Raw genomic sequence first — 26,074 nt, forward strand, 5'->3', positions numbered from 1 at the left:
GAATGAAACCAAAGCCTCTTTCTTTGCTGGGTGAACTTGGGCAAACCATTTCTATTTGCCTCAGTTTGCCTACCTGTGAAAGGTGCTCATCTCAAGGCAGGCACCTGCAGATAGCAGCCTCTCAGTAAGCAGTTACTATTGGTACAAAGGAGCTAACCAGATAACCAGAGAAGAGGGAACACATACAATCAGTTCAAAACCAAAATGCTAGAATGTACAAAAGCAAAGGCCAGGCTGCATAACACTGACATTTTTATTAGAATTCATTTGTAACAAATGGAACTTGTGTCAGCAAAGAACTGATTTTCATACAGACTTCTTTCGCCACCAATGTAACGAAGTAAGAAAATAAAAAGCACGCCTTTCATTCTGTAAAACATTTACGCGTACTACTAATTAGAGGTAATTGTATTTTTTTAACAAGCCATTTTACAAGTTATTTTTTTTTTTAATTTTTCAGTCTATGCATCCAAAACGAGAGCAAAGAACACAACTGTTATTATCTTTGTAAAGACACTCCAAGCTTAGATGGCAAAGCCACATAACGGATGGATAGGATGGATCTGTAGCCTTCTGATCTCTGCTGGAGTATCAGGGCACCCATAAACCCAACAGAAACGAAAACCCACAAAGGAAAAAGAAAAGGGAATTAAAAATAAAAAGGAGGGACTAAAACAAAGCAAAACCAAAAATAAACAGGAAAGAAAAAAATCTGTACATTACTGCAGAATTTTTCCCCTTCCTGTTTCTATGTTGTGTTATTTACATACACACAAATGAATTTCTGAAGCGGTTTCTTACAGATGGGTTCAAGTAATAACATTATTGGGTGTAGAATCAATAGGGCAGTGCATAGTACAAAGGTATAGAAAGTGCAAAGTTCCCTAGAGGCCCTTCCCTCCCCTGGCTGTCCTCGCCGTTGTCTAACCATGCAAATCATTTTTAAAAAAGAGCTAAAATAAAGTTCTGTACAAATCACTTTTTATATATTTTGATTTTTTTACCATTGTAACTAATTACAAAATTATACATAACTACACATACATAGGTAAATAATAGCACCGTACTGGTTATGATGATGAAAATAATTGGAAACTTGAAAGTTTATGGTAATGGCAGATAAAGAAGTTTCCCTGGGAAAATAAAACTAGAATGGTTGTACAGAAAAGCACAGAGTGGAATGCACATCAATGACAGTAAGGGAGTTAGTTCTCGGAACAGCTCCTGAACAGTAAGATAGCTGGAATAGTCTCCGCCTCATTCGTCTATGGTATGCATCCCATTCATTTTCTTCTCGTGATTATTCTCCTCTTTCCCTTTGCCAAATGGGCAGTTTTTGTTTCAGGAAGAGAAACTGCTCATTGGCCAATGGTTCTGGTGTGCAATACACCATCAGATTCTACACGTCCAACATGGCATGTTTGCGTGATGCAATGTCTCTCTGACCCCCTTTGTTTCACTAAATGAAAATTACAGCACTGAGTAATCTGGCACTTGGATAAATCTCCAAAAGGTACAAACTAAAAGAAAACAACAACAGACCCACATAGTGCACATTCTTCTCTGGTTCCGATGTAGGTTGGAGAGTCTCATTCTGAGGTAGCCTTCTAGATACTTTTTTTTTAGTATTATATTTTTTCTTTTTTTCTTTTTCTTTTCTTTTTTATTTTTTTTTACAAAAGTGCTCAAATACGATACTTGTAAGTGTTTGGTCTCTTGGATTTCATTCTGATAGTGATGGAAAAGGTGGAAAACAAAAATCTTTCTATGCAGAACATCAATAAAGCTAAAATTAAACCCAAATATTATACCTATATCAACACTCTTTAAGAGTTCCTTGGATATTTTGAGGGTTCTTTAAAATCATATAAGATATGGCAAACTCATGCCATCATCCATGGCTTCCTATAGAAATTAGGTTGAATAATTTGGGAGATATATATACCTATATTTTTTTAATTTCCCCTTTTAGAAAAATCCTAATGGAATAGTAAATATATTCCAAAGTTGACGGTGATGTTTATTACTAAAATAAGTTTGGTGCAGTTACTGAATGTTCCAGAGCAGATTTGGAAAGGACTATAAATAAAACAAGTAGCTTTTCCTGATGCTGACAACTGTGAAAGGAAAAAGGGCCCTGATTATCCAAGTGCTTTGGGCTGGTACAATCACTAACATCCCCAACTTGGTTGAAAACTAGGAATGCATATTATTCAAAGAGTTTTTGTACATGTGGTAAACACATAACGCTTTAATTGGAAGAGTAACATATATGAACAACTAATGGAAATACGAACCAAAAGCTAAAAAAGAAATGCTATTAAAATAGGCATCAATTATAAGGCACTCTAAATGCAAAACTAAAGCCAAAAGGAAACAAAGTACAGCACTTCCCAGGAATGCTGTATGCCACAAAATGTTTCTGACGGAACAGAGTAACATGAGTTTGGCTTTGCCCCTGTTACATATCATAAATGCAAATTTCATAGCACATACTATAGACAATATACGATTGAATACACTGTTTTTTAAACAACTTGATAGCTGATATATTACAACATTCTCCCCTCCTAACGGGATATGCACTGACCTTTCCCACATGCACACCTCTTAGATACTTAATAATTTTTTATTGCACTAGAGTGTTAGAAATATTGAACTTTGTTGGAAGCCTGGCTAACAAAATGGTATTTGTCACTATGATTAGGTGGGTGGGTGGAAATTGGGTAGGAAATTAGGGGGTGAGGTTTGACAATCACTGATGTGCATTCCTCATTTCCCTTAAAAAATTAAAATTTTGTGATATTAAGAAATATCAATATGTCATAAAATTAATAACAAATTTAAAAAGATGTTTACCATAGCTTTTCTACCTTAAAAAAAGAAAAAACTAAATCATGGAAGAACTGAATGATAGCTATATCTATCTTTCTGTGTGGACACACTGTCTATATATACATAGACACCCCTACAAAATATGGATATATATGTATATATGTTAGCAGCAACTTTATACTTTGCGCCTCCCTGTTGATTCTAAAAACAAAACAAAACAAAACAAAAGTTCTCTTTGACTGTTTGAAGAGAATGGGTACTTTCTCACCAACCAAAACTAAACAGAAGTGCAAAAGTAATATCTGATGAGACCGATACTGTAGATTAAGAATATTGCACAAAAATGTGCAAATTTTCAAATTATTTGATATTTCTACAGCAAGATATTGTAGATAACAGTTCTACAGCTTAAAAAAACCTACAATTTGGAAATAAAAAATGAAGAGTTATGTAACTTTTTTAAAATTCACTTTATCGAATGATACATTTTGTTAAAAAAAAGTTTACACAGTTAAAAATGAAGCACAGGTCAGCAGAATCTTTACAATACTAAAAAACTAAATCAAAGACTTTCTTTTTAAACATTCCCCCCCTTTCCCCCTAAAACGTTATTATGAGCAGTATGGTGGGAAGGGGCGATGTCGAAGCAGAGTCCATTTTATCATGAGAAGCCACACCAGCAACACCTTGCACTGAACTGCAACACTGCAGCAATTTCTCCTCGCACCCATCAAGCAATCCTGAACAAGATGGTGGTTCTTTGCTGTGATTTCTTCTTCCCTTTATTTTGAATCCTTGAGGTATCCGTAAATAAAATCCTTCAGATTCCTCATCAGTTAGGATTCTCTTTATTAATTTTCAGGTTAGACTATTAAACTGTGTATTCTTGGTCCACCCGGAAGAGTCTGTTTTTAATTTGTTTTGTGTGTAATAGTCCCACTAAGTGGTTGTTAACTAGAAGTTAAGAAGGACTTCTCAAGTGCCCTGTATGGCTCAGAAGAGACTCCATGGATATTGAAGGGCCTGCAGTAAAAATCCAAAATGGGTCAGGGGTTTCTACGTTGCATAGTGATCAAAGCTGCCCAGATATTCTAGTGCGGCTCGATAGCAGAACTGATACTGATCCTGGAGGACACAAAGCGGGGGGAGAAAGAGGAGAGGGGCCATGAGCACATTTTAATAGAAAAATGACAATCAGTATTAGAAAACAAAGTTACATCTAGATGGTGGCAAAATCACTACTTTCATCTATCAATTCGATCCAATCCAATGACCAATCGGTTTTGTGAGTAAAGAATGATTAGCCACGTGGGCTGTTTATTAACTTCACCAATCAATTCAACTATAATAGTCTCCTAATTCCAAAGTAGTGACAGCTCGAGCGAACATGATCTTCCAGACAAGTGTGAACTGTTCTCCAAGTAGTATCAACTATTACCACCAACTGAATATGTGAACTCCTTATATGCCACTGTCGTATTTTACAGTCATGTGCTTATTTGTAATAACTTGACTAATTCTCAGTTTGCATATTTAAGAGAGGCTGGTGCAGATACACACTGTCCTGAGGAAAATCTAGGCTCATTTATCTTCTGGGCTATTGCCAACAGAATTTGAATTTTTAAAAAAAAAAAATCCTTTACTGCCTGCAATCAGCATTACCCTCCATCGTTTCTGATATTCTTATGTAAGTGAGGGAGGCAGGCAAAAGGTATCTGGTGAGGAACACTAGGCACACAAAGCCATTTACACAGGGTGTTAGACTTGCAAGCTTTTCATCCCCTGAAAGTGGCACCAAAAGACTGGCTGCCCATGTCAAAAAATACATGTGCCATTTGGCCTAATTCAGTGTGATTGCTAGTTGTCTGTTCTAGAAAGGCCTGCACTAAAATAAAATGGCATGAAACATGTCCTTTTTCAGACAGGGAAGAACACTGTCATATTGGAATAAGTCAGGGCATTGTTGGAGAGATGGAAAAATTATAATTTACAGATGAGAAGGGATGAGAAAAAGTAGGATTTTCCCCATAAAAGAAACTTATTTTCAGTAGCCAATGGGGCTGAAAGTAGATAGTTTCTATTTTGCTTAAATGTGCATTTTTCTACAATAAAAATGGTAATGCAAAATAAATGGAGTTTGCTTTTCTATCTTGTCACAGTAAGTTGCTTGGCTAAGTGTTAAGGCTTTTTAAACCTCCAATTTCCCTTTGTCACCCCCAACACCCATTAAGTTTGTCAGGTTGACATAATGTTTTGAATATTGCGAGCCAAATGCTTGTACTATTTTGAAATCAATGTCTGGAAGATATTGTGGATGATGAATTCAGGAACACATATAAATTGTATAATTTGGTGGCCTTTTGAGGAACAGAAACACTATCTATCACTCATATTATCCTTAGAAACAAATAGTCAATAGGCCAGATTGGCTAAATCATGACCTCATATTATTCTGAGAAATATGAGAATTTTCATATTAATTATTGAAATAGAAAATGGGGGACTAATTTCTCTAGGGCTTATCCAGGATCCAAATATTTAAAATGACCATTATTAAGAAATGAAATATAAAGCAGTTGATGTCTAACACCTAGGCGTACAGAAAGAGAATGGACAAGTAAAATGGGCTGAGGGTCTATTATGTACCAGCCATTGTGCTTTTTACATATATTTATATATAAACGTGTGATATATATCATATGAATATATATATGATGAATTGTATGGAATTGCCATTTTCTTCATAGGCCAAAACTGGTCAAATAGTGACAATTTAACATGGTTCAACCTAATACATATAATATATATATAATCTCATACAACTTCCAAAACAACTCTAAGACATTAACACTGTCACTCCCATTTAAAGAGGGGAAAAATGATATTCAAAAATATTAAACTATTTGATGCTTTTCCTGCAGTATTTTCCTGCATTTTGTCTTTGGTGTTGAGAGTCTCTAGACTAGGAGGTCTTGGTTAATAAAATCTACTATTTGGCTCTTGAAATGTGACAAATAAACTCATGGAGATTTTTCTCACCTCTGTCTGTACCATGGCTGGTCGTTGTGTTCTTAACATTTTGACAGTCTGGAAGATATCTACAACTCCTTCATATCTCATTCTTTCCAGAACAATGCTTAGTGTTATGAAGACTCCAGTTCTTCCAACGCCCGCACTGTCACAATAACAAAGGCAACGTTACTGGATGAGATCCTCATAGTCTTAGCCACATTTGCTTGAAGGTGGGCATATGTCCACTAGCCACCATCTGACATCAGGTTCTTCCACAGTGGCTCCACATGTTCAGGAAAATGTGGTGCCGGGTTCATGAAATGATTACTCTTGGGATAATGTGTCTTGGTAACATGAGAATGAATGTGGAGCAATTAGGATTAAGTCTCACAAAATAAAATGACTTTTCAACTGGGATTATACACCATTTTGGAAAGACCCAGAAAACATAAATATTGTAAAATAAATGGATAAAAGGAAGGGTAAATAAAATACAGGTAAATACTCTTCATGCAGATCCTGAAATTGTAGACTTTGCCTGCTTAATATTTTTAAAGTATGAAATAATTCAGACAAGGTGAGATAAACTGGGCATCTCCAGGTTTTCTAGCGTATTATTCACTTCTTGTAGCCACTTAAAATCTGTGCAGGATGTCCCATCACCTAGACATATAAATAAATAAGAAGATATATAGTCTATTCAAATTTAGACTTCGTGTTTTGATATGAGAAAGGAGATTCTATAACAGGGTTTTTGATATGGGATCCTCATTCAGTGTTCAGAAGGTTCTATGAATATCTTATACGTACGGATTGCTTAAATGTATATATTTTCTTCTGTTTCCTGAAAGTTATAACTCCCAACAGATTCTCAAAAGGGTCTCTACACCTAAAAAAATCACTAAGAGCCACTGAACTATATGGTTATCTACTATTTTTAGATGTGCAGGAGCTAAAACATCAGGATTCTTTCTACCACATTAGCAAGGTTTTGAGTTTCTCTGTTTTCTGTATTGTTTTAAGATAATTCCAGAATCTTTACTGCAGCAAGAGAAGAAAATTAATTCATAGCTTTTGTGCTCTTAAGAAGTAGGAAAGCGTCTGGAGGTTTAGGTAACGAGGAGAAAAGTGAATAATCTGAAAAATCCCTACATTTTTGGATCCTAATTAAACGGCATGTGTAATGCTTGGGTACAGGCTGTAGAAAATGGATGGATTCATTTACTTGGGGAGGTAGCTGACAGGCATATATAAATAGTATGTCCCTTTATAAACTGGGCTTTCTAAAGAGTCCAAACAAAAATGTTCAGTGAGGCTTTAAAATCCGAGAGTAGTCTTTACAAAGCGGCTGAGGATGTCCGGGTGCAGTCAAGGCTCTCTGTTACGAGGGAGTAGATGCCCTTGAAGGTCTCTTTCAACCTTGAAAGTCTCTCTTAATCCCAAGAGACCGTGATTTATGATCTTTTTGAATGGTCCAGGTACTCCAGAGTCTATCTTACCTTGATTTGACTCCTGATATGTAACAAAAATATAGGCTTTCTGGATTTCTACTAGGAGCTTTCAAGAAAATAAGACATTCGCCTTATGACTTCTAAGTTGATTGACTTTACTATGTTAGTGTAATAAGTTATAAATAAAATAAGTGGTATTTTAGGACATTCCCAGATAAGAGAAAATATCTGGAGGTCTTTAAGATATATATATAAGATACGTGAATCATGTTAGAACATTTATACTAAAGGAGTGTTTAAATCATTTTGTGATGACAAAAGCAAGAGAAGTAACATGCATATGCACACACACACTTACACACTTATACTTATGGGAATGCCAAAAGTTAAAAATATGGATTAAATATATTCTTTTCTTTATAGCTTATACTGGAAAAGTTTGAATTAGCATTTGGGCAAATTACGTAGAAAATTAAGGAGAATATCCAGATATTTCGAGCCCAACATATACCATCCACTTGTCTGAATATTTGAGTCCATGTGTCATTCCTACATGCTCTTTGGTTGTCTAATGCAAAGGATTTTGGATAACTCAACACAAAGCAAATGTAGATAAATAAGGTCTGTTTCTCACATAACATAAGGTCTGTTTCTACATTTATATATATTTAAACTACCTGGGAAACAGAGCATGCTAGAAAGAATCTTAGAGATCAACTAAGAAAATTGAAGTCCAGAGAAATTTCCCTACTGTCATAGAGCTACCTGATGACAGAAGTGACACTAGAACTCAGATATCTTGAAGCCCGAGTCTCATATTTCTCCTGTTTTAAGACCTTGTTTCCCATGTCTCTAAGAACTACAGTTCTGGTGGTTTTTATTTTCGAAGCAAAATAAATTTTTTAATAAATTCTCTCAAGACTTTGACCATAAAGAGATTAGAGACTGAGACTTCCTCAAGTCTAGAATCTTAAAATAAGTAAATAAAATTAAGTGCATTTCTTTTGCTGGAAGGTTTTTGCATAGCAACTACCAAAAGCACTAAATTTATGGTGAGTGTCCTTTCTGAACCGTTTACTTGCAATTTCTATTAACTTCAATGACTTGAATTATAAAATGCTGTGGAAACTATTGAAAATAATTAACTTGAAGGTGTTTCATTTTCTGATATAGCAACAATTTTCAAGCAAATTGCAATTTTAACTGAGGTACCATTCTAATCACTTATTGACTGGCAAGAGTAAGTATTGTCATTAAGGCTTGATAACTATTTATGATCTTTCCCAAGAAGGCAAACACAAGAGAAAGATACAGAAAGATGGTTATCAGGGTAATGCTACGAAAGCAAAACAAGCAAGAAATGATTAAGTGAACAAATTATCATTAGGGGACGTACCTACAGTTCCTGTTAATGTAAAATAGGCAAGGAAAAACACAGTTTGGTTCTTTGTTATGAGAGGTAAAATTTGGGGATAAAAATCTTCCTCTGGTTATTTTCATTTTATGGAAAGACATAGAAATGAGTCCTTGCTTTAGGTTTTATAATACATTTCTGAGAATAAAATTTCAGTTATGCAGATGCACTACATAAGCTTGTATCAACAATGAATAGACAACAATACATATTTTCAAAGTTATCATCGCATTAATCAGAAATGGAAACTCATCATTCCTGACTCTTAACTCACCTGCAATGGACTGAAATGGGTCCATCTTGGCCAAACTGCTCTTTTGTTTTATGGACTTGGCCGATGAAGTCAATAAACCCTTCTCCAGACTTTGGCACTCCTTGCTCTGGCCAGTCAGTGAACTGGAACTGTCTCACTGTTCGGGACTGACCGTCCTTTGGAGAGAAAGCCACATATCCAGCCACAAGGAAGGATGCCAGGAGGATTCAGCCAGTGCACAGACCACAACAGGAAACATGATTTTTTTCCAAAAAGAAAAAAAAAAGGGAAGAAAAAGTTGGAAACACGTTTTAACCAGAAATTTAGTTACATTTGCGTCTGTCTGCCATTAACACTGTCTGCATTCACATATATTTTAATTGCAAATTTATTTACTCTCACAATGCCCAGTTAAAAACCTGAGTTCTCGTGTAGTGAAGAGCCATCTAGTAAATGCTCTGAGAGCCAAAGTTTGCCTTCAAAACCAAAGTGGAACATATATATTCTATTTCAAAAATTTCAGAATCCAGTGAATTCTTAATATTGAAAGGAGCATCCAGGCATGTCATCCAGACCAGAGATTTTGCTATTGTCACGATAACTTCACATCTGCTGTCCTTGCTTATTTCTAGCATTGTCAAATGACAAATAGTGACATTGAAATGATTTGACACAAATTGAGTGGCTGCTGTTAACCTGGATGCCCCACATCTCAGAGGCATACAATTTCTAGCCATGGCAGGGTACACAGCATGTGTCATGAGACTGACTATGCTGTTGAGCAAAAAGTGAGGCATCCTTTAAGAAGATCAAAGAGATGATGAGCAAATAAATGCTCTGTTCTGAAAAAGGACTCTTTCTGGCTGACCACAGAAATTAAAGAGTCTAGGGGGCTTTAACACAGACAAACCAAAAGGCAGAAAGAAAACAAGCCAGATGCAAGAGGAGCCCTTCTTCTAAAGTAATTAGGCAAAATAGCTCTGACTTATGAAGTATAAATGGTTTCAAAAGAAGATACTAAGGTGCTTCTGATTCCCTCTGGAATTTTACAGTGTTATTGGAAACACAACAAAAGCAGAAGGGACCTTCCGTTTACAGAAGCAGGAATAACAATTATCCGTCAACTTTCTCCCCTGAATCAACAGAGAGAGAGATTAACCAAATTCCAAGCTTAGAGAGACTGATCCCATTGAAGAGGCCCTGCTCCCAGTTAATGCCTCAACTAGTTCCTCTTTTCCATTTTTGTAATACCTCCTTCCACATTAAAGTTCTTTTGGATACAGGTGAGCATGTTCCCAAGATTCTGGGTAAGTAGACAGAGACTCAATCTTTCTCAGGCATATTGAGAAGAGGGGATGGCTCAACTCCAGATGGGTACACATCAACCAGCCTGGTGGTTTCCATTGGAACAGGGTATTTCCTGACTGGCATCACTTAGGGATGGAGATAAAACAGGAAGATCACATCAACTTTGTGAGAACACTGAGGAATATGGAAATAACTGCTTGGCCCCATAACTAACTTATGGATGGTTACCATGGAAGCATGATTTACTTCCCTCTGTTTCTGGAAAAGGTTTGGAAAACACAGGAAGGGAAGCCAGAGGCGAAGTATTGCAGATTTGTCCTCCTCTGAATGTCCTGGGGATTTCATTTCTAACCACAGTTGCTTTTAACAGCAAGAACAAGTCATGAGCACAAACACTTACTATTTGGAGGACAGACCACCTGACTCCATTTAAAGGTTATCTGTTTAACAATACTGTATTCTCAAGCGCCAACTTGCTTTCTAAACTGGGAAGTTGAGATTAGAAACACACCAGGAGCAAAAACAGCAAATGCTACTGCAGCTAAGAAAATTATATAATCACAGGGAGCCTTTTATTTATTTTTTTAAAAAAACACGTGAACTAGTTCCTGCTTTAATGTTTCTTTTGCTTATTGTGATCAGATTTGATTTGGGCAAGTGAGGAGTTGTAAAGGTGTCTCTGTCATTTGTGGAGCCTGGCTGCTACTCTTTATCATCAAAAATGCTTGGTGAGTTTTCCTGAAATGCACTTAAGATTTTCACTCACATATCTAGCTTCAAATTCTGAAAGGGCATGATTTTTTTTTTTTTTTTTTTTAAATAAGGAGGCAGGTCACCAAGGCATGCTTGCTTGCTCAACTCCAAACAAGACCTAGGGACTTAACTGCTGCCCTGAGCACAGTCACCTTCAGAGTAGTTAAGACTTCAGACTTTCTGGGATTAACAGGTCTGTCACCTGGGCCAACCAACCTGCTAACCAATTTCTCTTGCACTTCAGGTCAACAGCCAGTGCTCGGCTTTGGGGATTAGCAGACAATCTCTAAACATGAGTATTGCTTGAGAAAGCTGCTTTCCAGAAAAAACAACGCATCAATTAAATAGCTCTACCCTGGAGTTTTATTCAACCCACCCACTGTGACGGTTCCAAAAACAAAGCGGAGCTTTGGGCTGACCCGACTCTCTCTTAAGATGTGTCTGTAATCATGGTTTAAAAGTGGCCAAAGGCAAGGATATTAAAGTTTATGCATAGAACATCTTACATCAGGGCTGAACCTTGGGCTCAGCAATCTAGATAAAAAATGCAGAATGAAAATTAGCCAACAAGGGTCATGGGTGCACAGCTCTCATGGACAGACACATTAGCACACCGAGGAATAAACCATGCCAGGAATCAAATTAGAATGTGCAAAGCTTGTCAAATTCTTCTAAAGAATGCCATTTGCTCTGCAGTTTTAAAATCATACCAAATTAACCTCCAAGCACACATGACCTAAAGGGCTTTGCAAAACAACAACATATTTACAGCTTCAAGTAATGAAGAAGTCACAAGAGCCCAAAGAGAATGAGCTGAGAAGATGAATGTAAGCACAGCCAACCAATTAGGAAAGGCTTCCCAGTACACACACTTACCATGTGCATCCCCAAAGTTGGGCTGCCAGATGTTACATTTGAATGGAAGCCAAGACTGGGCTTGTGATAGCACTTGCCAGACAGAGGAAAAGTTACTTTTACATATATATATTAAAAAAATAGTCCTCCAGGATGGGTAATTTCTTTCACTTTGGGATGATGGTCACTTGGCAAATGTTTCTCCCAGAGATGCATTTGAGATTACTTTTCAGCTAATGGTTAAGAGCATAAGACTGTGCCAACTTACCCTGGCATCTGTGACCTTAAATTCCCTTAGGATGTACTGGGGCATGTTGTACTCAGCCATGGGATCTACAACAAAGTACTGGTATCTTGCAGATCGTTCTGCTGGCCAGTATTGGTGACATTTCTCCTGGAAGGAGAGAAGATTAATGTCAAACTATACAAAGTGTAAATAAACTTTTGTCTATCATCTACTTATCTATATATTTAATTTCTTTCTCTCATTAATAAAATTTCAAAATTCAAGGTCATTCCAATTACATGTGACTCATTTTCTCCTTGAAATCATAAGTTCCCTGAGGATAGGGAAATTATGTGCTTCAATATTTGCCCATGGTATCAAGCACAGGACTTGGCATACAGTAGGTGTTTAATACACATCTGTTGAATTGAAAACTTCAACTTGAATTGAATAGGGTAAGTTGTCCAAATAATTACAAGTTATCCTACAAGTTATCCAAATATTACATCAGTCCTTGGACTTAATGCTGGCTATGTCAATCATGCATTGCACCACCATAATAGATTTCCACCACAGTGGTTTGGAATGAAGAGAACCACCAAGGGTGAACACAGAAAGAAACCTCTGGACTGATCTGGTCTAACCTCCCTTGTCAGCTGAGGAAACTGAAGCCCAGGCAGTTTCAATGACTTGGCTAAGTCTTGCAGAGTCAACGGCCAAATCAGAATAATTAAGTTACTTTCCTAGTTTGGTATTGTTTGCTCTCTCTGTGGGTTCTAGAAGCTGGGCTTTAGATGCCTCTCTACCATTAAATTGATACAAGGAAGAAAGACAGAAAATATCTCAAGGAAATTTGGCAAAATGCTTGTATCTGTTGAGTCTAAGTGGTAGGTCCTTAGGTGTCTCTAATAGTATTTTATGTATTTTTCAGAATAAACATTTTTTAAAAGTAGATCTGAGATTACCAGATTATATTCTTAGAAAAATCATGTAACTTTCCAACATTTTATTCAATGAGGGTAGAAGGTGGGCAAGTAAGAATTTGCTTCAGGGATGAAAGAATGCCAAGTTCCTGCACATAGAGAAATGGTGGCACTTTTGCTCATGAAACTCCAGCTTGTCCAGGGCAAAAGGAAATAAGAATATGCTGAGTCAGGGCATAAGTCAAACAGGGGCATCTGCTTACTTATTTCTTTCTACAGTTGTGCTTCACTGGAAACAAAGTACTAGATCTTTCTTCAAAACACACAAGTTGAAGAACTTGATATGGTTTGGCAAGTTAAAAACCAACACAGAGTAATGAATGACCCGGAATGTTTCAGGAGCAACCTTCACTTCAAAGAAATGACACTGGCACTTGGGTTATGACAATGAAATCCTCTTTTCTCCATGGATTGACTATCTTATGAGGAGACACTCACTCTGCCCATCTCACGAAGCTTGGTGAGCATCACTACGATGGTGGAATTGTGTTCCCAGAGCATCCGCCAAAAGTCTTCGGTGGTCTCTGCCAAGGGCCCCTGGGTAGCGATGTAGGCTTTCTGTTGTCTGAATTACAGAGAATGACACAGCATGTTAAAGTAATCAGAGAACATGCAAAGGTTGGTGCTTGATATGTAAACATCAAATCTGGTAATAAAAACTGAAAACATATTAACGCGATGGCAGTAAACTCGCATTGAGACTGTGTAATCAAATATGAACATTTAATATATTTGGGGGACTTTGTAAAAGAAATTGTGTTGTTAATATTATGATGTATGTCTTTAGCACTATTATTTCAGTTTTAGTGCAATGCTAAGAGCTCAATTTCGTGTGTCATACAAATCACTTCAACACTGAGTTGTGCAGCTTCCTTTTGTAGAAATGACTCTCACACAATCTATTAAATTTATGAAATACGGTGCAAAACAGCTTCTTTATTAACTCCTTCCACATCTAAATCTAAAAAAAGAGTGCAGATGGCCGTATTCAAAACTCCATGAATGCTTCTTCTTATGCTTATCCAAAATAATAAAAAACAAAACACCAAGGGACTGAATGCTGACCTATGCAGAAAGAAAATGTTTTGAATTGAGATGAAATTCATTCTGGCTATGCAACTAGGGCACATGTAAATAGCAAGGCTTTGGACTGTCAGGGGAGCAAGAGTACACACCTGTATCCATCAATAAAACTGGCATTGATGTAATCAGATCCTTCCACTCCTCGGATAGGCTGCAGGCATACCCTTGTGGATTCATATGGCATAATATTAACAAGGCGATTTTTGAATTTATTACATGGAAGATTGGCACTGATGAATCTTGAGGTGTGAGCTTTAGAGCTGGCTAGACGCTGTTGAATAGAAGAAAAGAAAAATCTGACAAAGATAATTTTAGCCTATGATTTGAATGCAATGTACCCAAGATTTCCTCTTTAGATACGAAGGTTTTGTTTACTTTAAAGCAAATGACTCTTCAAACAGCACTGATTTTCACTTCTACCTAGTGACTCCACATCACCTATGGAATTTTTAAATATTAAATTCTGAGAGTATGATCTCTTAATTTAAATTAGGGTACAAAAGAGATCAAGGTATTGTTAGGAAGCAAAGGATGGAAAAGGGAAAGAGGAAGAAAGCGTTTTATAGTCAGACACCCTAGGAGAAGGTCAGGTGAATCTTGTAACTTCATGAATTTGAAAGGTTAAGAAAGTGAAGCCACTACTTAAAGACAATTGCAGAATGACTTGCTCCTGAATCATCCCATCACATTCAATATCATACCTTAAATTCGAGCTCCATTCCTGTGACATTCTCTCCCGTTTCTATTTGTGTCAGCTTCTGAATATAGGCATACAAGTTTCTAGCTGGCACTTCGGTATTTCCACAAGTCACTGCTTCTAACAGTGCATCGTGGATAAAGATGTACTGGTCTTCTGTTTGTACCATGTAATTCCTCTGGGCTCTCATTAAAGTTACATGGCCATAAATATCTACAGTTTTTTCATGCTTTATTCTTTCTAGCATGGCATCTATTACGATGAAACAACCAGTCCGGCCAACTCCCGCACTACAAGGAAAACAAAGAGAAAAGAAAAGTACAAATAAATCTATGAGGACACCAACACGTAATCAAATTCTTTTCATTATTCTTATTAGCTAGGTTTTAAACCCATTAATTCTACTCAAATAGCTATTGTGATGATTTTAGAGCACTCTAAAGCCAAAAGTATGATCAAATCACTATAACCAGAGGGTAGGGAACAAAATACCAAGTAAAATTAGTTTGGTTTCAAAGCGTAAAAATATTAAATCTGTAATTACTATGCTCCTTGATCACAAGACACAAAGTAGACAGTATTTTCAAACCATTATGAAAAGAATCACAAACATTTGGGCTGTTTATATTAGAAGACACTTAAAAAATTGGTCAAGATCTAACAAGGCTATATCTTTTAACCTTCTCAGTCTATTTTAGTTCAATTTACCAAAAAAAAAATAGTAAATCACTCAACTTGAAACATTTCATATTCTAAAACTCAGCAAGGAAGTTCTAAGACCAACCTAGTGGGAAACGTATAATTAAAATATTAAAATGTTATTCCACACTAAAAATAGTGCAGGGTATTCTCAACGGAAAGAAATTCTTAATGAAAAGCAATCACACATGTGGGTGTGTGTCTTGTTTCTACTCTCTTTTCTTCTAGAGTTGAATGTAGTTTGAAATTCCAGGTGCAATTCAAGTATTCTGTGTGGGAAAATAAAAGCCTCTTTGTTACTGAAGAAGCTCTGAGACATTTTTTAAACTCCATTACTTTTGGACTCATGGGTCATTTTCCAGTTGGTAGAAACTGATTCAAAGCAGAGGAGGTGAGAGAGTCAACAAAGCACAAAGACAAGACCTGTCGTTCCAAGGAGACAATCTAATTTACTGAACTGGATTAGAGAGAGGAGGGGCTGAAGCACTGGAATTTCCTCGAGTGTTGAAAAGAATACTAACAAAACAACACATCTGTGTTCTTAAATTTCAAGGTAAGCCTTGTTTATCTCTCATTTTATCAAACCCTTTAGGCCATGTTCATTTATGTGTCAAGTATGGTTGAATCCAAAATGTTTTTCTCCTCCTGATCATGGATGTTTACCTGTCTGGGAAACACGTAATCAACAGGATTAGGTATATATCACCACTTTAGACACCAAGCACAGACAGCCTCCTTCACTCTCCACATGACACAGTTTCCTGTCATTTGTATATCTATGTGTTCATTTACTTGTCCATCTGTTCATTAATATATCTGCCTCTCCATTTAATGGACAATGAAGTACTTTGCTAAGTAACACAGGGGACACAACATTAAAGATGACTTAGATCCTACCTTTAAAGAGCTCAGAGTCTATCAGTGAAGATAATACTTTACATAACTATTTATAATACAAGAAAAAATAGGAGGTTTTGGTTTTGTGGATGATGTGGCATTTGAACCAGGACAGGAAGGATGGGGCATTCAGGCAGCTGGAATAGCAAAAGAGAAGGAATAGCTTTTGTAATCATACTGCTGGCTCTGGGAGCTACACATGAAACTTTTCATAGGCTTAGTGAGGCACTTGTGCAAGGAATGTACCAGAACTCTAAATGAATGAGTTTAATGAGCACTAGGGTGCCTGACTCAAATGAAATGGCAATTTCTCTCTAGTGCCAAGTGGCTGCAAGGTGATAAGTGAGCATTTTGTAACAAAATAATACCTTTAGTTAACTACTGAGCAGTACAGAGCAAATCCAGCTTCTGTACTGGAGCCCGGAGGTTTGCAGACCAGGTTAAGTGGGAATATGATATAACTACTATTTAAAAATTGCTTACTTTTTTATGTCTTGCCAGACATAAAAAAATGACTGTCAGTATCCAGTCAGAGAGCCTCTGGATACTAATTCTAAGACTCCATTCAAGGTTTAAACCACAAAATGACATGACATTAAGATGTAATGCAAAAGCCTTCCGGGGACAGAGTCTTAGAAATGATAGCACATTCCTCAGCCCCAAACAATTAGAAACTTGATGCACTGAGATCCACAAAGTCCCATTTTATTTAGTTTGTTCTACTAAGTAAACCTGTGAGATGGCAAGTTTTCCCTGACACTCCCCACCTTCTTACTCCTTCACTCCCCAGGCAGGATCACCCTCTGTCCCAGATTCCTTGGTGTCTTAAATACCACTCTACTATAATCCCAGTCACATCGTACTCTTAATTAGTCTGGTAGGACTGTCATCCACAAATAATAGAGCATATCTTGAGAGCAGCAACTGCATTTTCTATTATCTTTGTGTGCCTTCCCCAAGCATGTAGTGTTCAATAATGTTTGTGAAGTAAGTGAATGAATTAGTGATTGTTATGAGAGGTCTTACGTAATGAGCAGCCCATCGAGGTTCGGTAAGCCTACTGAGGGAGCGGGACTCTTCAGTCAGCAAAAGAAATCCCACATTTGATAAAAGTTCAGAACTATGCAGAGAATACCTGAAGATTGCTCCACAAAGTGGTTGATAGGGAACAGGAAGACAGGAAAATGCTTTGAGTAGTCTCCATGTCTTAGTCCCTGTTACGCCATCACGTTGCAATGAAAAGAAACTAAGTAAGACACCACCCGGGAAAGGGAGGCAGCCCCCACATTTGGCAGGTTCTAAGACTATGAGTAATATCTTTCTTTCTTTTTCCGTGTTATCTTTCTAAATTGTCTTCATCCTAATTGTGTATTGCTTCTAACTGGATACAACTTCATGCAATTCTTCTGAGTGGAAACCACACTGTAAGCTTATAACTGAGCCCTACATATCAAGTCAATTCTACATAATGGCAGGAATATTTTCTAAAAATACGTATTAGGGACCATTCTGAATGTCTGGATGATGCACAATTCTATACTCTAGCAGAAAGATATCACAGAATCTTGCAAAACTGGTAGGAATAACTCTAGATCCAAACAATATCAACCTCTTCATTGTGGTAATAATACAAAAATAATGCATTTTTTTCCCAAAAAATCAGGGAGAGAAGAAAAAACAAATATGTGCCCGAGTCTAAATCATGAATTGTGAGAAGAGGAGAAAAAAAAGAAGAGAGGCTATGACTTGTGCAAAACCTGTTTTTTTCCCCCAAACACAAAATATTGTTAACTGCCCAATCTTGCTCTTTATATGGAAGATAATGAAGGAGGTGACCCTTGGAACTTATGTGTTGCCCCTTCTGTAGGATGAAGAGTGCTTGGAGGTTTTAAACGTTAGAGGTATCTCTTAGCTTGAAGCAAGACCATGAGATTCAAGATACTTTTTCCAGATGCCAATGGCTGTGTGTCCTTGAGAAAGTCACTTAACTTCTTTCTTGTTTTCCCATTTTTCCTAAATTGTGACAGTGATAATTAACTGTAGTTAATTATCTAGTAAGTCCTAAGGCGGTATTAAAAGTACCGAGTGTTTTGCAAACATAAAGGAAGAGGCAGTTAGTTTATATGTACAAACTCTATTTTAAAATTCTACTCCTGAAGCTGACGACAAAGAACAGGCAATGTGAACGCTGGGAAAATATGATAGAATCGCTGCTGGATCATTTGAGGTTAGGCTTTCCAAACCTTGCTTAAATCTACCCCCTCAAGCTGTTCTCCCTTTTCTCCTCATATTTGTAATAAATAATACCTTATGTTTGAGGAACTTTCTGCTTTCACGTGTATTGTCATGGGAAATGAGGAAAGCGCCTTCCCACCACAATGCTTGGTGCCCAGGAGGCACTCGGCAAATCTGTCCATTTCCTTTCCCTTCTGTGATTCATAACCTTTGGGAACTGCCCTGAAGTCACACGGCCAATGGTAAATGGCCAAGCAGGGGCTCAAACACAGGTTCTGAGAGGCTAAACTTTAGCACCACACTTCACGGCATCACCATTACTTACCCTGCTTTCTGCCATTTGGGTCGGCAACAATTGCCAAATATGATGGGTTTCCTGCATCCCACCCCTCTGTAACAGTCCTTTAGTAGTGTTTAATTATCCCTAATGCAGGTTCCTTGAAAAGCCTTTCTTCCTTCATTTCTATGACACTGATTGAGGGAACATGGGACATATCAGATACCCTCCTTGGGGTTGATGGTAGGAAGGGAGGAGATTTTACAATGATCTCAAACACAAAATAACCTGAAACATGTAGCACATGAAATCAGCAAAAAAGAACTATGACTCATGTGCAATAGTTCCATTGACTCCATGACAGTAAAATTTCCATCAAGTTGGAAACCAGAATCAAAGATGAGCTCTAAATGTCATCTTCAGAAACCTACCAGCATCCCTTTAGATTGTGCCTCAGTAAGTAATGTTTTTTTCATTTGATCTCTGTGCTGATTATCCTCCCGCCTCTCTGGATTTTTCCATCTGTATCTCTTTCTCTAATTTACATACCTCTGCCAGCCCCCAAACTGTGGATAATGTCCCCAAAGTTCTGTCCTCCTTTCTCTCATTCCCCTTCATGGTTCAGCAATAATCTTCAAACAAATGATCCCTAAAGTGATAGCCCTTTCTTTGAGCACAAGTGGAAACCAATATTTCAAACTGCCCTCAAGTTTCTCTAAAAATAAACAGATTCCAAGATTAATCAGCATCTTCTCCGCTCAAATCTGCTCTTCCCACTCTCACTCTCTTTCCTTGACATTTAGGTCAATAATTTAAGAATCAGCATGGACTGTTTTGGCCTCTTGCCCTGCACAATAATAAATTATAAATTTCTGTGCATTCAACCTCTATAATTTTATTCAACTACCCATCAATGGGTGTGGGAGCTGGCAAAAGCCAATTGTTAAATTCTCATAAATTTCACTTAATAAATATATTACAAATAAAGGTAATACTCAAAACACTTTGCTTCTTCATTATTTTACATTTATGCTCTTGAGGTGAAAATATTATATAATGGTGTGCTACTGAGTCTCTCCCCCCAGCTTTGCTTTCGTTGACGTCACATTTGTAGCTTGAAATCAGCCATGGGAGTACTTACACCAAGGTAATTGCCAAATACTACTCCCCTGCCCCCCTCCCCTGACCCCTCCCCGAGAGCTGGTTGTTACACATTACCAGCACACACTGACTATCCTAATTCATCCATTCCCACCACCCAGGAGCAGGCAGGAAAGTGCTCATTACTTTATTCTTCATCCATATTTGTTATATACTCTTCCATAAGACTCCACAGGCTATTAACCCACAAATGTTTACTGAGTGCCTACCATGTGCTAAGACATCAGGGAAGTGGTGAGCAAAACAAACATGACCCTTTCCTCACGGAGCTTACAGTTTAGTGGGGGAATCAGATATTAAAAGATCATATGAATACATAATTATAAATCTCAACAACTGCTGTGAGGTAAATGTGCAGGATACTAGCAGAGCACCTTTGAGGAAGTCTCATTTAAATTGATACTCATTATGGACTGCATTGTGTCCCCTCAAGATTCACGTGGAGCCCTAATCCCAATGTGACTGTATTCAGAGATAAGGTCTTTAGGGAGGTAATTAAGGAGGTCATAATGGTAGGGCCCTAATCCAGTAGAACTGATGACTTTATAAGAATAGGAAGAGACACCAGAGAGCTCTCTTTCTGTGCCCACGGACAGAGGAAAGGCCATGTGAGGACACAGCTGAAAGGCGGCCATCTTAAGCCAAGAAGAGAGGTCTCATCAGAAACCAATCCTGATAGCACCTTCATCTTGGACTTCTGGCCTCCTGAACTGTGAGAAAATAAATGTCTATTGTTTAAGGCACCCCGTCTGTGGTACTTTGTTACGGCAGCTCTAATGGACTATTATAATACCTAAAGGAAAAGGAATGGTTGGGTGGAAAAGTTTAGAGGACAGAGAATATTCCAGGAAAAGGCCCTGGAATGGAAAATACTTAGCATATTTCAGTAACTAAAAGATAGCCAGGGTGGCTGGAAGACAGTTAGGGAAAAAGGGCATGTTCCACATATTTATTTTCCATTTTAAGGACTGTTTATAACATTTTTATTAAATGTATACCCATATTAACAGCAATTATTTAAAATAATTCTGTTTTACTTGTTCATAGTTTACCTTCATGACATGGTTCATCTATTCTTGAGTTCTTTATTTTGATACATCTATGGGTTTGCTGGAATACGTCTTTGAATAATGTTTCATATAAAATATGCATGGATGGTATTATTTCTGATGCCTTGTGTATCTGAGAAATTCTGTGTTGATTTGCCTTTACTTAGGACCAACAACTTGATTATGTGCATGATTACTGGACTCCAATATTATCTCCTCAAACTCTAAATATATTGCTTCATGGTCTTCCTTTGTATTTTGAAGGTCTGATTTTTGGTCTTTTAACAGCAATTTTGCCCCCAGGTACTTGTTGGGGCAAAGTACCTTTTCTTTAACTCAGAGGTTCAAAAACTTCATCTGTATGTGTCTTAGGCACTGGTCTCACCATTAAAACTGCATGGCTCTCAGGTACTACTCTTATCACAAGGGTCATAGCTTTCCTTCAGTTCTCAGTAACTTAAACATATTTTAAGCTTTTCCACCTCTGGGCCTTTGCTTATGCAGGTCCTTCCTCCTCCTTATCATGTTCACCTGTTGATATCTACCTTCTTTCAAGACTCATCTCACATGCTGCATCCTTGATTAAGACTCTCCCTTGGTTTACTCCTTCTTGGATCCCTGTGACAGTTTACACCTCTTTATTAGCAACTGCTTTACTTTGTGTTTTCTGGTTATTATCCCTATGCCAGCTGACAATCTCCTCGAGGAGAAGGACTACAACTTCCATGTCTCTACGGCATTTGGCAATTTCCTATGACACTAACTATGCCAGGGACATTGAAGGTGCTCAATTTGAGTGGCAAAATTTAAAAATATAAGTTTAAAAATATTAAGCTCTTTCCTGGATCAATGACATATACCAGAACATTCCCCAAAGCCCCCAGCATGGGAATATTCCTTTGATCCATGTTTATAGAGATAAAGGCAATTCTTATAGGTTGAGGAGATGAAAACAACCTGTGTTTATGCTTTACTCCAGTTGCTCAGAAATAACAAACCCCAGGCACTACTTGTTTCTTAAGAAATTGAACGTTGAAAATTCAGAGCTTCTAAAAGTATGCCAGCCTACTTTTGTGCGAATTTCCAAGTTCCCACAGCAGCACATATTTTACTTCTTTTTCCAATTTACTCTTTTTTCCCCCATCAGTATCTGAGTGCAGTGCACCTCTCAAAATGAAGGATTGTAGTTCTAAAAGCAAACGCATTTTTCTTTGATCCTGAAAAACTCAGCTCCCCAGAGCAGAGATAATGACGGAACCCTATTTAGTGTTGTTTGTTTTTCATCATTTCAACAGCCTTCAACCTGAAACATGATAAGAACAGCAAAACTGATAAACCACCCTTATTTTTATCTGTTTTCTGTCGGAGTAGTTGCCAAGCACAGAGACAGATTTTTCTAAATATCTTGGAAAAAGAAAAAAGAGTGCATAACCCTGTGCTTCAGGCTGAGGCCAGCACAATTCAGTATATTTATCATTTTCCAGAAAATTCCAGCAAAAAACGAAGAGGAAAGCACTTTTAAATCAAGTCTAGCATTAGGTTGGTCCCTGTTTTCCCTGAAGTAAAACCAACTTTCTAAGTTACCTTCCAATGAGGACAATGATTGCACTAAAGCAAACCAAATTATTGCCAAACTTTTGCCTTTAAAAAAAAACAATTTCAGTGAGTGATAGACAATTCACTGTTTACAAGCTGAAAGACCATGCAATCCATTAAGCAAGTACGCCTACTAGGAAATTGTTATTACTTCAATATTATCATTCACCCAGTTACAACATTTGTTTTCAATTTCTAAAAACATGATTGAGTTAGTCTCACGAGTTGAAATATACTTAATGTCCCATGATGTGATACGGTAGTAATGTGCAAAAGGAAAAAAATTAAGATGCACAAGGGGGCTATTTTGTGCTAAAATCATTCTGGAGATGTGCTTAAAAGTTGGCTTTTCTGATTAATCTGGTGGACTTTTAATGCTGACCCTTTACTGATACTCCAATGATCTGGCAAAGAAAGACAATAGAATTAGGAGATTTTACAGATCATTTAGTTGGTTGCAAAGACAGTAAAATGTGGATCAAAAATCATGGTGAGCATTTTGTACATATATCAGCTTGTAATTTAATTGGATATTACAGTTCATCTATAACAAGAATGGCATTTATGAACTACAAGTATATTAAAAAAGGACATCTATGAGAATGGACTGAGTTTTGTGACTGTGGTTTATAAGATTAATCAGATGACTATCCTGATAAACCTGTGACGTGATCCTGATACAGTTGCCGTCTTGAAATTCTTCATTCATTTGTTGTTAAAAATTAACATTTAACTTAATATGCTGCTATACGGGGCATCTCTAGAATATTTAGGGCTCTCTACAAAAAACTGACCCATGTCTTTTGTATTACAGCCTCTGGTATCTCTTTTACCTAGAATGACCAGAGAAATCAGAGAGATTTCTTTAATAGAAATATTCATCTTCATAATTCACTTTTATATATTATAAAATAAAAAATACAGTTTTGAATAAATTGTCATTGAAATGCAGTAGAATTTATCCAGGCTATTAAACATAGGCTATATGTCTGCAAGACTAGATATTTTTATATGCACACATGTTGATGCACAGAACTTGATCCACTTGCAAAGATACACAAATTATACAAATAGTTACCTCTTAGTGGAGAATGGAATTGGTGACAGTGATGGTATGGGGGGGACTGTCACTTTAGTTGAAGTGTCTGATTTTTTTTTTTTTAGCAAGGACAACAAAATCATGTAATAATGGAATTAAAAAGAAACATAAAATAATGTATAAAAAGTTACTGCTATAAAAATATTAAAGATCAATAAGCAGTTGAGGCCCCAAAGAGGTAGAGAGAGAAGATGGAACCCTATTCACTCTAGCTTGGGAGTATTACCCAGAGATGGATTCTCAGGAGAAGCCTGGGTGATGTTGGCAGCTCCTTGCAGCCTGAACTTGGGCCTGCCATCTGGTGCTGGCTTTTAAGAAGTACGTTTCAGAAAGTAGGGGGATATAGATACCATAGATATAGATATAGATATCATAGAGAGGAGACTGCTTAGTAACGAGTCAGAATAAGCGCAAGTTAGGATGAGATGACCTGGAACCTTCAACACTCTAGAAAGAAAAAGTGCATTGCACTCTTGGGTGGCATCCTCTGATGATCGAAAGTTCACACCTCATCAACAAAGAAAAAGCAGAGACTAAGCACAGAGCGATTGACCTGATAAGGATCCTAGTCTAGAATGTTATGAGGTCAAGGGTGACCTACCCAGATCATATTCCCTCAGGGCATTTTATTTTTCCATGATGGGTGAAGGAGGATTTCTTAAAAAGAATAAGCCTACAAAAACCAAAATCCACATGTGCCTAATCTGACTTTTTTTTTTTTTCCCAAATATGTTGCCTCAAACAAAAACCCTCCAAAGACTTCTGTATGATCTTGGCTCTGTCTCAACATTATCTGCCAAACACATTCCCTATTATTCTTAAAATATGATGTTCAAGATAAATGAGAAGGCTAATATGTTTATATAAAGAACACCTGAATATGCCACAGTGGGTCTTATTTTCAGATGGATAGAGGAGGCTATTAGGCAAAGACAAAAACAGACTCAGCTGGCCCTGATAATTGGTAGTTGACTTGAATCTGAATGAGGTGAACTGAATGATTTTTATGAAAGTATAAGGAACTATATCATTTTCACAGAGATTTTCTTTGTAAATGGCCATATCAGTTCAGTCCATACTCTAAATTTTGTTTAGAATGACACAAAACTATCCATGTTTTGAAAGTGGATACAACCATTAACCGGGCCTGCCAAGTCAAGCTGCACAGGTTGCATACTACTCAACCCAAAGTAAGTAACAACCATGTAGACTACGACGTGTACAACCTGTTCAGTCTACACAGCAGGCTTACATTAGCAACGTAAATGCTATTACTCCTGACTCAGGTTAAGCACAAACAGGAGAGCCATTGGAAGGTATCTGGAAGATATTCAAACGTGAGCAGCTTTATTTCGATTGTTCTGTAAAGCATATCAATGTTTTCCCATAAGGGCAAGATTTTGGGGGTTTTGTTTTGTGTTTTTGCTTTTTAAAAATGCTATTATCTGCATTTAAACATAAATGGTCCAATGGTTTTGAAGGCTCTGAATCAGGGGTTACAAATTGGTAGCCCCATGTTTTGTTTGATCCTTTTGTTTGACTCCTACAAGCTTTTGTAAGGCAGAGAGAATCTGTCGCAATACAATCAATTTACCTACTGTCTGATACAGGGCCTGCTTCACTTATTTACATCACCCTGCAGACCTTCAGCAGGCCTTTGTGTTGGTGTCCCCAGGGGCCTGATCTGGCTTCTTAAACTCACAGGTTTCTGAATTAATGAATCAGTACTTCCAATTTGTCTGCTTACTTAGATTTTTAAAAGAGGAAACTGAGACCTAGGCAAGGTTAGGAATTTGACCAAGATCACGTGGCTGTTACTAACAGAGCTGAGACTTGGGTCCATGTCTCCTCTTTCCCAGACTCATGCTCCTAGTAACGGAGGTTTACTGAAAATAGATGACAGTTTTCCTTAGAGCTCCCCAGATGGATCCAAGGTCCATGATTCTAACAATTTAGGCTGCAAGAACATTGGTCCAAAAGAGACATGCTGTGCCTGTAATTGTTATTTATTCATGAAATGTTAGACCTCCTCCCCCACTCTATTCAACTACTCAAAGAGAAATGAATTAAGTGGATTTTTAAGCACTGTCAAAATAGATCTTCCTGTACCTGGCTATGTATTAACTAGTTATATTGATGTCAGCTCTGTTTCAGATGGATGACTTTCAGTAAGTGTAGTATTCATACATGA

General features: G+C 37.3%; 1 protein-coding gene across 2 annotated transcripts in view; it reads right to left on the reverse strand.

Moving 5' to 3' along the window:
• Positions 1-250: 250 nt before the first annotated feature.
• Positions 251-26,074, reverse strand: part of PTPRD (protein tyrosine phosphatase receptor type D) — a 498,410-nt gene continuing 472,586 nt past the window's right edge. For both annotated transcript variants that reach the window (XM_087444573.1, XM_087444574.1), the window contains exons 27-33: positions 14,875-15,160; positions 14,266-14,444; positions 13,529-13,655; positions 12,150-12,275; positions 8,987-9,141; positions 5,875-6,010; positions 251-3,960 (exon numbers count right to left, since the gene is read on the reverse strand). In XM_087444573.1, the coding sequence (XP_087300699.1) occupies positions 3,892-3,960; positions 5,875-6,010; positions 8,987-9,141; positions 12,150-12,275; positions 13,529-13,655; positions 14,266-14,444; positions 14,875-15,160 (1,078 nt within the window). In that variant the 3' untranslated portion in view covers positions 251-3,891. The remainder of the gene's footprint in view (positions 3,961-5,874; positions 6,011-8,986; positions 9,142-12,149; positions 12,276-13,528; positions 13,656-14,265; positions 14,445-14,874; positions 15,161-26,074) is intronic.

This window comes from Ceratotherium simum, chromosome 20, assembly GCF_057802395.1.
Source record: "Ceratotherium simum simum isolate JZ-2026a chromosome 20, ASM5780239v1, whole genome shotgun sequence".
In the NCBI taxonomy this organism is placed as follows: domain Eukaryota; kingdom Metazoa; phylum Chordata; class Mammalia; order Perissodactyla; family Rhinocerotidae; genus Ceratotherium; species Ceratotherium simum.